Source organism: Zingiber officinale, chromosome 6A, assembly GCF_018446385.1.
Source record: "Zingiber officinale cultivar Zhangliang chromosome 6A, Zo_v1.1, whole genome shotgun sequence".
NCBI lineage: Eukaryota > Viridiplantae > Streptophyta > Magnoliopsida > Zingiberales > Zingiberaceae > Zingiber > Zingiber officinale.
The window spans coordinates 31,055,115-31,068,793 of record NC_055997.1 but is presented as its reverse complement, the minus strand read 5'-3'; the positions used below and the strand labels follow the sequence as shown (position 1 = coordinate 31,068,793).

General features: G+C 34.7%; 1 protein-coding gene across 1 annotated transcript; it reads right to left on the bottom strand.

Moving 5' to 3' along the window:
• Positions 1-429: 429 nt before the first annotated feature.
• Positions 430-3,811, bottom strand: LOC121994730 (zinc finger MYM-type protein 1-like). Its single transcript, XM_042548669.1, has 6 exons — positions 3,598-3,811; positions 2,515-2,611; positions 2,219-2,430; positions 1,946-2,084; positions 955-1,876; positions 430-852 (listed from the first exon to the last, which is right to left on the bottom strand). The coding sequence occupies exons 1-6, from the start codon at positions 3,809-3,811 to the stop codon at positions 430-432; spliced, it is 2,007 nt and encodes a 668-aa protein (XP_042404603.1).
• Positions 3,812-13,679: the final 9,868 nt, after the last annotated feature.

Here is a 13,679-nt window from a genome sequence, read left to right as displayed (position 1 = left end):
ATCATGCATAGGGGTGTTTTCATAATTACACTTATTTGTTGGAATCGCAAACCCTCGTTCTAACTTTTTCTCCATCTTCTTTTCTAGGTATCAATTCTTGTAGTGTCTAGATCTCTGGTAGTGGCGGATCTAGGAATTCAATCATGGAGGGACGGCCGCGATCTGAGCACGACGATTTTTTTTTGAACAGCTAATAACTTCTATGTAATTAAAAAATATTTTTTAAATAACTTGCATACTAGAGAAAAAGGTATAATATTATGAAAAGAAACTCGTACAATAATATTAAAATATTAAAGCAGTCTACTAACGAATACGTGACAATTGCATTCTTCGAGACTCCATGTTCTGAAAACGTTGTAAAATTGGCTCATTGTCGACAGTATTAAAAACATCTTTCTCGATATAGACTACCAAACTATCATTCATTCATTCATCTCCAATTCTGTTTTGCAAATCTGTTTTGACAATATTCATTGCCGAAAACACTCTTTCAACGGTTGCAGTAGCAACTGGAAGAAGTAAGGCTAGCTCAATCATCCGATAAACCAAAGGAAATACACGATTCTTCATTGTTTCAATCATTTTCTTTGCTATAGCTCCCAAATTTGAAATGCCTTCAAATCGTTCATCTAATCTGACATCATCAATATATGTTTCAAGCTCTTGTTCAGCCAACATATGCTCATTCCAAGAAAAATCATCCTTATAAAAATGAGCTAAACGCACTAACTTCTGTACATCAAATCTAGAGAACGAGTTCCTAGGATCAAGGCATGACATATAAATCAACAAATTTGCAGTTGTTTCAGAGAAACGACTATCCATCTCCTGTAGAATAATATCGATAACCTACAATTTAAAAATCAAATAACAAAAGTAAAAATTAATAAATATGTTATTGTTTAAAAGAATTTAATTGACGATAAACAAAAAAAAGGATTATGAAGTTACCTCACAAAAAATTTCAATATGGTAGTAGTGATAAAAATTAACATTTATTCCATCTCTCTTCAAACGACTACGGTTGTTGATGTTATCTGTCATATTAATTATTTCAATGGAATGAGTGTTACAAAATTTCTTCACATCCTCAAGTAAAATATCACATCCAGAATCTCTCAACTTTTGCAATTTGCATTTCATATTATTGATCAAATGCATCGCATTCATAATATTTTGATCTTTCTCTTTTAAAACGGTTGACAAATGATTTGTGATTGCCAATATACGTTTCATCAATAGTAGAATAAACACAAATTCATATCTCTCCATTCTTTCAACCAAAGTTCTACTTAAACCCTTAGAAGAACGATCACCATCATCAATCAAATTTTGAAGAACCTCTATAACAGATGGCCACATTTGTTCAATATGACATAAAATTGAATGATGAGACCCCCATCGTGTATCTCCAGGTCTAGCTAGACTAGTTTCTTGGTTTAGTCCTCTACAAGAACTAATCTCTCCTCTTTCAAGAAGTTTAACTTTTCTGTCATGTTCAAGTTGTCGAAGTTTGTCGGCCCTTTTGCAAGATGATGCAGATGTGTTCACAATCGAACCAACAATCCACATGAAATCATAAACATATTGATTTGCTTGAGCAACAGCTACAACCACTAGCTGGAGTTGATGAGCAAAACAATGAACATACAATGCATATGGATTTTCTTTCATTATCAGTGATTTTAAGCCATTAAATTCTCCAAACATATTTGAAGCACCATCATATCCTTGACCCTTCAATCTCGCCACTGACAAACCATACTTAGCAAATAAAGAGTCGATTGCCTCCTTCAAACAAGCAGCCGTAGTTGTTACAACATGAACTACAGCCATAAATCGTTCAATCACCTCTCCATGTTTGTTCACATATCTAATAACAACTGTCATTTGCTCTTTCACTGAATAGTCACGAGCCTCATAAAGTAGTAAAGTGAACTACCTGTCTCCAAGATCATCTAGAATAGCATTTGTGGTCTCAACTGCACAAGCATTCACCAATTGCTTTTGAATTTTTGGGGCAATCATTTGATTATTTCCAGGTGCATTCATTCCAACAACTGTCGCAACTTCTGGACACTCTGAGTTATACCATTTGAGAAATTCTAAAAAATTTCCTCTATTGGATGATATCGAAGACTCATCATGTCCCCGAAAAGGCAATCCTTGTAACAACAAAATCGAATTACTTTTAAAATGGAAGTCAAGCGTTTACGATAAGCAACTTCAAGCTCATGTTTCCCCGATGAAAATGAATATTCCACACTTTGTCTTTGATTCTTGAAACCCTCAAACTGTATTCTTGCCTCATTGTGCGCACTACCAACTCCACCTACATGCTCATTGAATTTTTCAATTGCTTTTTTCCAATTTATGAAACCAGATCTCGTAAACACATCATCTCCTCTAACCCCTATATTACTAGGTCTAAAAAGATAACACCAGAAACAAAAGGCTGCATCCAATCACGGTCTTTAAATCAAACCTCTCTGAAACATCTATTGTCTTTACCTATCTTTTTTTCTTGGAAAATTATGGCCTCGAGATTGACAAGGGCCCATAGCAACATATTCTTTTCGAATACGATCTCTAGCACCAACATCATACTCTTCAATCAATTTTCGTAAACCAGGATCAACAACAATTTCTACTTCACTACTCAGATTTTCAATATTTTCAAATAAAATTTGCGGAGGAGGAAGAGGTGGTGGTGGTTGTGGTGCAGGAGTAGACTCTTCATTCGGAACACTAGACGATTCAATTAAACTCCTAGGCCTCTTTGCAAAATATTTCAACATTTTCTACAAATTATAATGTATGAGAAAAAATTATCAACATAAAGTAATATGAACAATTTAACAATAACACAATTAAATTATTTAACATCATTCATCGACACAATTCTTTTAAAAAAAATAAAATTAATTTAGCATAAATTATCAATATTCACAAATTACAATTAACTAACATCTAATAATTAAAAAAACTAATTACATATTCAAAGTTTATAAAAAAACTAAATTACAAATTATCCAATCATTAAATATATAAAATCTAAATTTTTAATTATCCAACAATCAAATATAAAAAGTAATTAAACATTTAAACAATTAAAATTTTAAATTATTACTTGTATCATACATTGTAATCAAGAAATAATCAAACAATTATTAAAGAAATAAAATAAAATAAAATCTACTTACTTGAAGGCCGAAGGCGGAAGGCAAAGGAGGACTTTACGGCTTCGCCGCTTTGGTCGGCGCTTGGGAGAGAGAGAGAGAAGAAACAAAGGGCAAGTCGGCAAGATGCCAAGATCACAAGGGTAAAGCCGTAAAGGTTTTGTGAGCGGCGCCGCGGCGGAAACAAAAAAACTCAAGCATAGATAAATAAAAAATCTAAAAAATAAACCTTTATATAATTATATATGGAATGAAAACGTGTCAAACGAAAAATCGAGGAGAGATAAATAAAAATATAAAAAACGAAACCTTTATATAATTATATATGGAATGAAATTGAAAACGCGTCAATGTGAACACGCTTACACGTGGCTGTATCAAAGGGGACACGTGGTTCACAATTAACAAAATGCACTGTTCTTCGTCTCTTCGTTTTCTCCGACACCGTTCTGTTTTTTCTCCTGCTGCGAGTGCGACTGCGATTTTTTCTTCGTCACTGTGAAGAGTTTTTTACCGCCGCGCTCCGATATATTTTTTTTGTTTCGCCGGCAAGGGGGGGCGACCGTCGACGCCGCCCCCCGGTACATCTGCCCCTGATCTCTGGCACTTGAAACACGTGATGTGCTCATTGCTCCTTCGGGTTCCTATCATCGGTTCCTTCTTTGTCGCCAGTGGTACTGTCTGAATCTTACGAGTATAGTACTTATTTTTATAGTGCTCTCTCTTCCTACACTTGAAGCATATATTATGTAATTTAAAACTTGACATTAAATAAAATTATCTTTTTACCTTCTCCCCCTCAATTTGTGGCTTGCTTGCTCCATCGACGGTTAGTCCAATCAGAGCCTTCGGCTCTGATACCAATTATAGGATCAGTGCATGTCAATAAAGGGGGGTGAATATTGACCTTCTTTATTTTTGATTTTGTGGTTCATTCTTTCTATCAGGGTTAGTATGCAGTGAAATATAATTAAATAATAGAAATGAAAGAACATGCAGGATTTACTTGCTTCCCAATCCCCCAAGATAAGTATGTCCAAGGCCTAATCATGGGAGGCATACATCCATTAGTGGTCTCCTTTCTAGAACTTTCCGAAGATGGAGAAACTCGTCTTATAGATTAAAAAGCACAAAAAAATAGTATAAATTAAAAACATAACTTGTAAATAGAAAGACAAACAAATGATAGTGGTTGATCCGATAGTCCTGAGTGCAGCGCACTCATCCTAGAGCTTTTCTGGTCGCAGAGCATCGCTTTGTTATCTTTTTTTTCGAGTACAAAGATAGATTGGTAGAAGAATTGTTGATCTTGAACATAGAGCTTTCATCTCCTTTTATAGAGTTGGATTAGATTCTTATCTGAATCAACTCTTATCTGGAAGAAGTCATATCTGGATTAAGTTTTATCTCTATCCACATCATTTGGCTTATCCTCATCCAAATCATAAAGATGAACCAAATCTTTTGCCACATCATCTTACATGTCAATATTTCTAATAACTCAGCAATTTTGACTGAACATAGTCCGTCTATCGAAACGCTGATTCGGTCTATTGAATCAGTTTGGGTCCAGTTAGATCAGAGTCAAGTATGGTTCACCCATTTACGTTTGTTTGCTCTCTGTTTGGATTCTAACTCTTAAGTTTTTGTAAAACAACCATATAACAATAAACAAGAAACCTTAGATTTAATTTTATAAGTCTACATGACATAATAAACTTACCTTTTGCTTGCCTAAGGGTCAATCCCTTAAGATCAAGCCACACTCTTGTAAGTTTACTCGACCTACTATACTTACTATTGGTGCAGTTTTGCACTAATGGTCTAACTCAGATTTTGATGAATGACAAGTAAATTAAGTTAGATTTTGTTGTGATCTAACCATATGATTAAGTGTGTAGTACGAAGTTCGAATAGGTTGACGGACTAACTAGATATCTGACAGGAAACCCAGCTAGGTCAATGAGTCGACTGAACAGCTAGTACCAAGTCCAGATAGGTCGACAAGCTGACCGGATATCTGGCAAGAAGTCTAGCTAGGTCAACGAGCTGACCGGATAGCTGGCATGAAGTCCAGACAGGTCGACGGGCTGCCCGGATGTCTGGCAAATTGGTAAGTCAAGGTCAGACACTGGAGGAGAGTGACCAAGTGAGGGCGTGTCCCGGTTGAAAGGACAGTAGGTGTCGGTCCAGTTTATGTCCATTTGGGATCCCTAAGCTGAAATCTTGACAAGTTCCTGATCCTGGGAGGACATGAACTAATTACTACTCTTTATTATTAAATTATCCTAATACTTACTTTGTAGATTATTTGGACTAACATTGTTTTGCAGGGCAAAAGGGAGAAAATTGCCTTTGGATGAACAGTGTCTGAAGGCGCCTTCAACGGAGATGGAAGGCGCCTTCGTACTGTTCATAGAAGGTGTCTTCCTTGGCTATGAAAGGCGCCTTTCGCAGGATGAATTTTTGACTTCGCAGCGGATAAGTGTCGAATAGTTCGGGATCAAGTTTGCCTCATTGGAGGCACCTTCCATGCCTTATATAAGGCAGTCTTGAGAAGCATTCACAATATAACTGATATACGAGCTACTACGAGTTCATTTAATCTTCCGACTACTCCAGGCTTTTGCTACAACTCTGCTGCAAAGCTACTGCATCCGACGATTGCTCTGAGGACTTTCGATCACGACCAGTAAACCGACATCTACACATGAACGCTTCCACATTCAAAAGTGTCGGTAACAAACTTTTTTACTGTTGTACTTACATTTTGCAAACGGTAAGTGTAGCTTGTTACACTTATCCAAATTATTCTCTATATTCGATTCCCTCTTCCAGGTGTACCAGAAGAGGTCTTTATTGAATTACCCATCGATAGGTTCGCAAGACCTGGATCTCGGAGTAGGAGTCGCCAAAGGCTTCGAACCAAGTAAACCGCTTGTGTTTTCTGGTGTTGGCTTTTCATTTTAACTTTCCGCTGCGTACTTTACTCTGTTTTTAAAAATCGAAAAGAAAAGTTTTGAAAACCACATAATTCCCCCCCCCCCCCCCCTCTCACGTGCAGTCAATCCAACAAGTGGTATCAGAGCGGATTTTGCTTTGAATTGGTGCAACCATCAGTCAAGCCGGGGGAATCATTTTTTTGTTTTTTTGCATTCTATTTGAATTTGTAAAACTTTACCTATTCAGATATTTTTTTTTGTTCGGTTTTAGTTTGAGATTGGTGAAACACCTCACAAATTTTTCTGTATTTTTATATTTATATCTTAAACTCTGCTAATCCAAAACCAAGTCTTGGTACATTCTTTAGTTTATCTTTTCAGCACTCAATGACACAACTTGAAGGGTACAACACCGTTTGTCCTCTCCTATTCAATGGCGACGACTTCTCATACTGGAAGAAGCGGATGGAGGTATACCTAAAGACTGATTTTGACCAGTGGTTCAGCATCACCAGAGGCTACAAAGCTCCCATCGATAACATCGGAATTCCAATGGACCCGGAACATTAGAATTTGGAAATGAAGAAAAAGGCTCAGATCGATTTCAAGGCTCTCATCACACTCCAGTGCAGGCTAACGAAGGAAGAACTGAACTACGTCGGCCCACACGAAAATATGAAGGAGTTGTGGGATAAACTCATCGAATTACACGAGGGAACCAACGATGCTAAGGTAACAAAAAGGGATCTTTATTTAAATAAACTATTTAACATAAAAATACAGAAAGGAGAATCTACAAGTCAACTTCATGCAAGAATAAAAGATATTCTCAACAGACTTCACACCATCGACCACCAGATGGAGAACCACAACCTGATAAGGTATGCCCTAAACGCATTTCCTCGAAATGCACTGTGGTCATCCATCGTGGATGCCTACAAAATTCAAAGAACCTATCTAGATTAAAATTAGATGAATTATTTTGTGAACTTGAACTCCATGAACAGACTAACTCAGAGCAGGTTGAGAAAGATGTTGCTCTTTTTGCAGGTTCCTTAAAAGTAAAATCTAGAACCAAACTTGAACTTGAAGTTGAGTCTGACCAAGACTCAGAGGATGAAGAATACCTGGTGAACTTGGTAAGAAAGATGTTCAGCAAAAAGGACCTGCAGAAGATCAACTCTACCTCTAACTCTAACAACAAGAATATGATATGTTTTGGATGTAACAAGAAAGGGCACTACAAGAACGAGTACCTAAAAGGTGAAAGACGAAAAATCCAAAACAACTAGAAAGAAGGCACTCAAGGCAATTTGGGATGAGTCGTCCGAAGATGAATCAGACGAAGGAGAACCAAAGCACAGCAACTACCTTGTGCTGATGGCTTACAAATCAGAATCAGAAAACGAATCGGAACATAGGTCCGAACCCGAATCGAGCCACAAGTCTACACTCGTTTCTAAAGGTTCTGATGAGGTATACTTTACTTTAAACAAAAGATTCTTTAAAATTATCGCATGTTTAAATACAAAATTAACTAAATATGAAAAACAAAATGAAATGCTCTTTAAGGAAAATCAACGCCTCAAGGAATATATTGAAAGTATAAATCCAAATCAAGTTGTAAAACTTGAGGAGGAAAACACAATATTAAAGAATGAAATTAACAAACTCAAAGGATTATTAGAAACTTTTACCACTAGATCTAAGAACTTGGATTTAATTCTTAAACCCCAAAAGGTTGTATATAATAAATCTGGACTTGGATACAAGTCCAGCTCAATAAATAAAACATTTATATCAGTTATAAGTTAAAATAAAAATCAAACTAAAGCTTGAGTTCCAAAATCATGTCTAATCACGCAAGTAGGAAACAACCAATACTATGTACCAAAAAATGAAATCCACTATCTAAAACTAAATTCAACCGAAAATAGATCCTCACATCTAAATCCAAAAATTAAAAACAAAATAAAATCAAATAGCCCAAACCAAAATATAAAATCAAAATAAAATCAACTAAATCAAAAGGCAATAAAATAAAATCCAATAACCCAAACCAAAATATAAAACCCAAAATAAAATCAACTAAATCAAAAGGCTGCAGAACCAACTCAAATTCAAATTATCATCAAGTAAATTATAACTATAAAAATAACCGACATAAACCCAAAACTTAAAATATTCAATAATTCAGGGGGAGACACCAAATTAGTTGGCACCTCCAAAATAATAACTTACCCGGCAGGGTAATTAGGAATAATCTAAATAGGGACAAAAGTTTAACTTGACTAATGGTACTGGTGAAATTTTGGATGATTGTAAGTTAGAGAAACTCTGTCAATGCATGTCTAGGAAGATATGGCTTCGACCTGGTGCATTTGGCTTAGTGGAACTAACTGAAGCTACCCCTTACGGATTCTAACTAGTTAGGCTAAGATTTTGTATTAAATCCAGTAGATAGGACTATTTGAAAAACCTCGAAGGCATGATTACTCTAATGATGTTCAGGTGACTCACCATAGCCCAGAAGTTTATCCAAAGAATATCTATTTGTTGAACCCAAAGCTAAACCTGAATCTAACACAAAGTTAAACTAAACCCTGAAATTAAACTTAACTCATCTCACAAAATTATAGGATTCCCTGATTGAAAACGTAGATCGGGTAAGATGATTAAGGAATTTAAAATTAAAATTAAACTTAAAATTAAAAATCAAAATTAAAAAAAAATTAAACTTAAAATTTAACATTAAACATTAAACTTAAAATTAAAATCAAAATTAAACTTAAAATTAAAAATAAAAAATTAAAATTTAACATTAAACATTAAAATTTAAATTAAAAATTTAAATTAAAAATCAAAATTAAACTTAAAATTAAAAATTTTAATTTTAAAATTAAAATTTAAAACCTAAATTAAATTTTTAAAACTTAAAGAATTTCAAATCAAGGTTAATTTAAATTGGTCTTAACTCCTACCTACTGTAGAAAACCAAGTGGATATTGGACAGTGGTTGTTCCAAATACATATTTGGGGATCACACCAAATTCACTCAATTAACATACAAAAGCTTAGGAATAGTTGCCTTTGGAAACAACGACAAATTCAAGGTAACTGGGATAGGTAATATTGAACTCAAAACTTATTTTATTATTAAGAAAGTGTTATTTGTTGAAAATCTCAAATACAATCTTCTTAGCATTAGTCAATTATGTGATTCTGGATATATGATTAGGTTTTTATCTTCTGAATGTTTAATTAAGCATATAGATAACCCTACCATAAAACTAAAAGGGTTTAGAAAGGATAATATCTATGCAATCAACCTAACTGGTTCCTCACTTAAGTGTCACTTGACACACAAAAAAAAAAACAACCTAGCTATGGTATAGAAGAATGTCACACACAAACTTTAGAAATCTAAGTAAATTAAATGGATTAGTTAGAGGCTTACCAAAATTACTCAACTTAGACTCAACAATTTGTAATGTCTGTCAACAAGGAAAACAAACAAAGTCAACTCACAAATCAACTAATCAACTTCAAACAAATTCTATACTAGAACTATTGCACTTGGATCTATTTGACTCCCATGGAATCAAATCAATAAATATGAGACTTTACTGCCTAGTAAATAGATGATTACTCTAGATTCACCTGGGTAAAATTCTTAAAAAGTAAGGATGAAACTTTTGAAGTATTCAGTAATTTTTGTAAATAAATTGAAAATAAAAAAGATAGAAAAAATAAAAAAAATCAGAAGTGATAACGGAAGTGAATTTAAAAATCACAACTTTAATTAATTTTGTCTTGAAAATGGATATCATCACAAATTTTCTTGCCCTAGGACACCCCAACAAAATGGAATAGTAGAAAGAAAGAATATAACTCTACTTGAAACCTCTAGGACAATGTTAAATAAATATAAATTATCAAAATATTTTTGGGCAGAAGTTGTTAGCACAACATGCTATGTACAAAATAGAACCACAATAAATAAAACTTATAATAAAACCTTATTTGAACTCTATTATAATAAACAACCTAATATTAAATACTTTAAAGTATTTGGATGTCCAGCATACATACTAAACACAAGAGAACACTTAGAAAATTTTACCTCAAAAGTAGAAAATGGAATCTTTGTAGACTACTCATTAAATAGTAGAGGTTACAGAGTATATAATAAAGTCACACTAAGAATTGAAGAAACCTCAAATGTAAAATTTGAAGAAACCAACCAAAACTTAGAACAAACACAGATTCAAACAATTGATTTTGTTCAAGGTAGCAGTAGTCAAGGGGGGCTAGTGAAAACCTAAGTCACGAAGAAGAAGATCAACCTCAAGTAAGTGAACCCATTAGAACTGTAAGAGTTAACCCAAACCATCCAATTGACCAAATAATTGGTGACCCAGACCTAAGAGTTCAAACTAGATCGTCCTTTAGAAATTTAAGTCAAATATCTTTGATCTTAAAAATTGAACCCAAAATGATAGAAAAATCCTTACGTGGCCCAGACTAGATCATAGCCATACAGGAAGAACTAGCGCAATTTGAAAGAAACAAAGTATGGGACTTAGTACCACCACCTAACAATAAGAAGGTAATAGAAACAAAATGGGTATTCAGAAATAAACTAAGTGAAAGTGGAGAAATTATTAGAAACAAGGCTAGACTAGTGGCGAAGGGGTTTAGTCAAGTAGAAGGACTTGACTATGATGAAACATATGTCCCAGTAGCTAGATTTTAGTCCATCAGAATGCTACTTAGCTATGTAGCCCATAAAAGATTTAAGCTTTATCAAATGAATGTAAAATTCATCTTTTTAAATGGGCTAATAAAAGAAGAAGTTTATGTAGGTCAACCACCAAGGTTTGAGAGTCTAGATCATCCTGACCATGTCTTTAAACTTAAGAAAGCCTTGTATGGTCTTAAACAAGCACCTAGGGTCTGGTATGAAAGGTTGACATCTTACTAATTTTCAAAGGATTCAACCAAAGACAAATTGATCCAACTTTGTTTGTAAAATAAATCAACCAAGATATCTTTATAGCCCAAGTATATGTAGACGACATAATCTTTGGTTCAACTAATTTAGAATTTTTACAAGAATTTATAATCTTAATGGAACAAGAATTTGAAATGAACTTAGTAGGTAAACTAACTTACTTTTTAGGTTTACAAATTAAACAAACTAATGAAGGAAATTATGTTTATCAATAAAAATATATTAAGGAATTACTTAAAAAATTTGGAATAGAAAACACCAAATAAATAAAAACACCAATGGCAACTAATACAACATTAGATAATGACCCAAATGGAAAATCAGTTGACCTAAGATACTATAGAAGTGTTATTGAAACGCCCGAAAATTCTCAAATAAATTTTAGAAATATTCTATTATTTTTCTGAAATTTTAGAATATTTTTATGCAATTTTCGGAGTTCCAGAAGTAGCAAAAATTAAATAAAAACGTAAATTAGCCTAAGCGGGAATTGAACCCACGATCTATTAGACCCTACAACTTATAGCATGAATTTAGTAACCATGTGGCCCCAGCAAGGGCGACGACTCTAGTACGAGGACACTCATCTCCTCGAGAAGAACGCGTAGACATAAGAAGATCGTCGAGGAGATCTTCTTCTTCGAAAACCTAGCGATCAGAACTGTAAGAAACCTAGCGCAGGAAGTAAGTAACCCCTCACCTGCAGTATAAGTAGTTAATCGTATATTTTTATGTTTTTAGTTCAGCCATATGCAGATTTTTCGGCATGTAGGGTGTATTTGACCCTCCTCACAAGTTTAGGGTGTATTTGAGCACCTCTAGATGGGCCAGACATGTTTCCCTCTCCAGTTTTGGGGTTTTAGACGTTGTCGGGTGCCTAGAGGTGATCCCCTAATAAAGAGGAGAGATAGAACACACCAAGTGTTTGATAAAATGACTAGTACAGTTAAATGCTACAGTAGGCATTTTAATAGCTCAGTTAAATGCCATAGAAGCATTTTAAATAGCATGCTTAATCTTGCTTCAGTTTATATGGGACTACGGTCCAATGGGTGGACTCCCACAGTTGCCCCTAGGTTCAGATAACCTAGCTCTAGGTTCAGATAACCTAGTAAGAGCAAGATAAGATAAATTAGCTTATAAATCAGTATTTTATTTTTATCAGTGGCACTGTGCTGGACTCTTAGTTGTCCTTGGGTTGGGCTCCCATAGTCGTCCCTAGGTTTAGATAACCTAGTAAACCCTACTAGATTCGGGACTAGCTACCTCGGGTCTAGTTAGGGATGCGCGCATAGCAAGTACAGTTGTCGGGCCCATCAGCAGCATGATTATTATTATTATCTATTATGAAAAATAGTTTTCAAAACTTCATAATTCAGTTATGTGAATACAATTCAGATTTAGCATCAGTCTAGCATTAGTTTAGCTTAGTTTATGTATCAGTTCAGTTTTTCTTATTGATACAATAAGATAGTTCTATGATCAGTATTTGATTGTCATGACTCATATATCAGTATGTCCTGTTTTAGCATTTTCAGTATAACTATCAGCATGCATTTCCAATAGCATCTTTTAAAAGCATGATTTCATCGAATACATGTTTTGTGAAGTAGATGGTTCTTACTAAGCTCTCAAGCTTATAGTTTCCTTTTCCTTATACTGCAGATAAAGGTAAAGGGAAGATGGATTAGCGGAGGCTGGAGGGCAATGTGTCAAGCTGTGTCTGAGAAGGAACTTGGAATAAAGACTCTTGGGGACTAGCAAGTTTAAAGAATTAGAATTTCTTACATTCTTATTATTCCGCACATTTAGAATGTTTAAATATCATGAATTGTGAAAGTATGCACCATGCTATGCCTAGACCACTGGTGATCTTGATGTTAGTTAATAAACCACGAATAATGACAGTAATGACATGCCTAGGAATCTTATGATGCTTTTAAGTTGATACATTTGCATTGTATATGGATTAGTTGTGGAATGCAGCAGAAAATCAGAGCTCCAATCAATCAGTCGATCGATTGGAGGGTTCTCAATTGATCAACTGATCGATTGGGAAGTGATTTTTCGCGTACAGAGAGCTGATGAATCGATCAACTGATCGATTGGCCATGGATCGATCAACCGATCGATCGGAAAGTAATTTCTGCGAATAGAGAGCTGCTGAATCGATCAGCTGATCGATTGGCCCAGGCTGGATCGATCAGCCGATCAATTCAGAAAGGATTTCCGTGCGCAGAAGCACGTTGGATCGATCACTGGATCGATTGAAGCCCTTTCAATCGATCGAGTCTCAGCTTTAATCGATTGGGAAGTCTGATTTCAGCTGAAAACGTCTGATTTCAGCTCCTTGATCAAATGGAAAGTTTAGATTTCCTTCTTTAGCATATGTACAACAATGAAAGTGTATTTTGAACATAAATTCCAGTTTTAATAGCAATTAGTAGAGTTTTTAATTTAGTTCAGCCTTTTTCACATTATACATCAATGGTAGTCACAGAATAGTTTATCAACTGTAACCCCCGATCTTATAACCTAGTT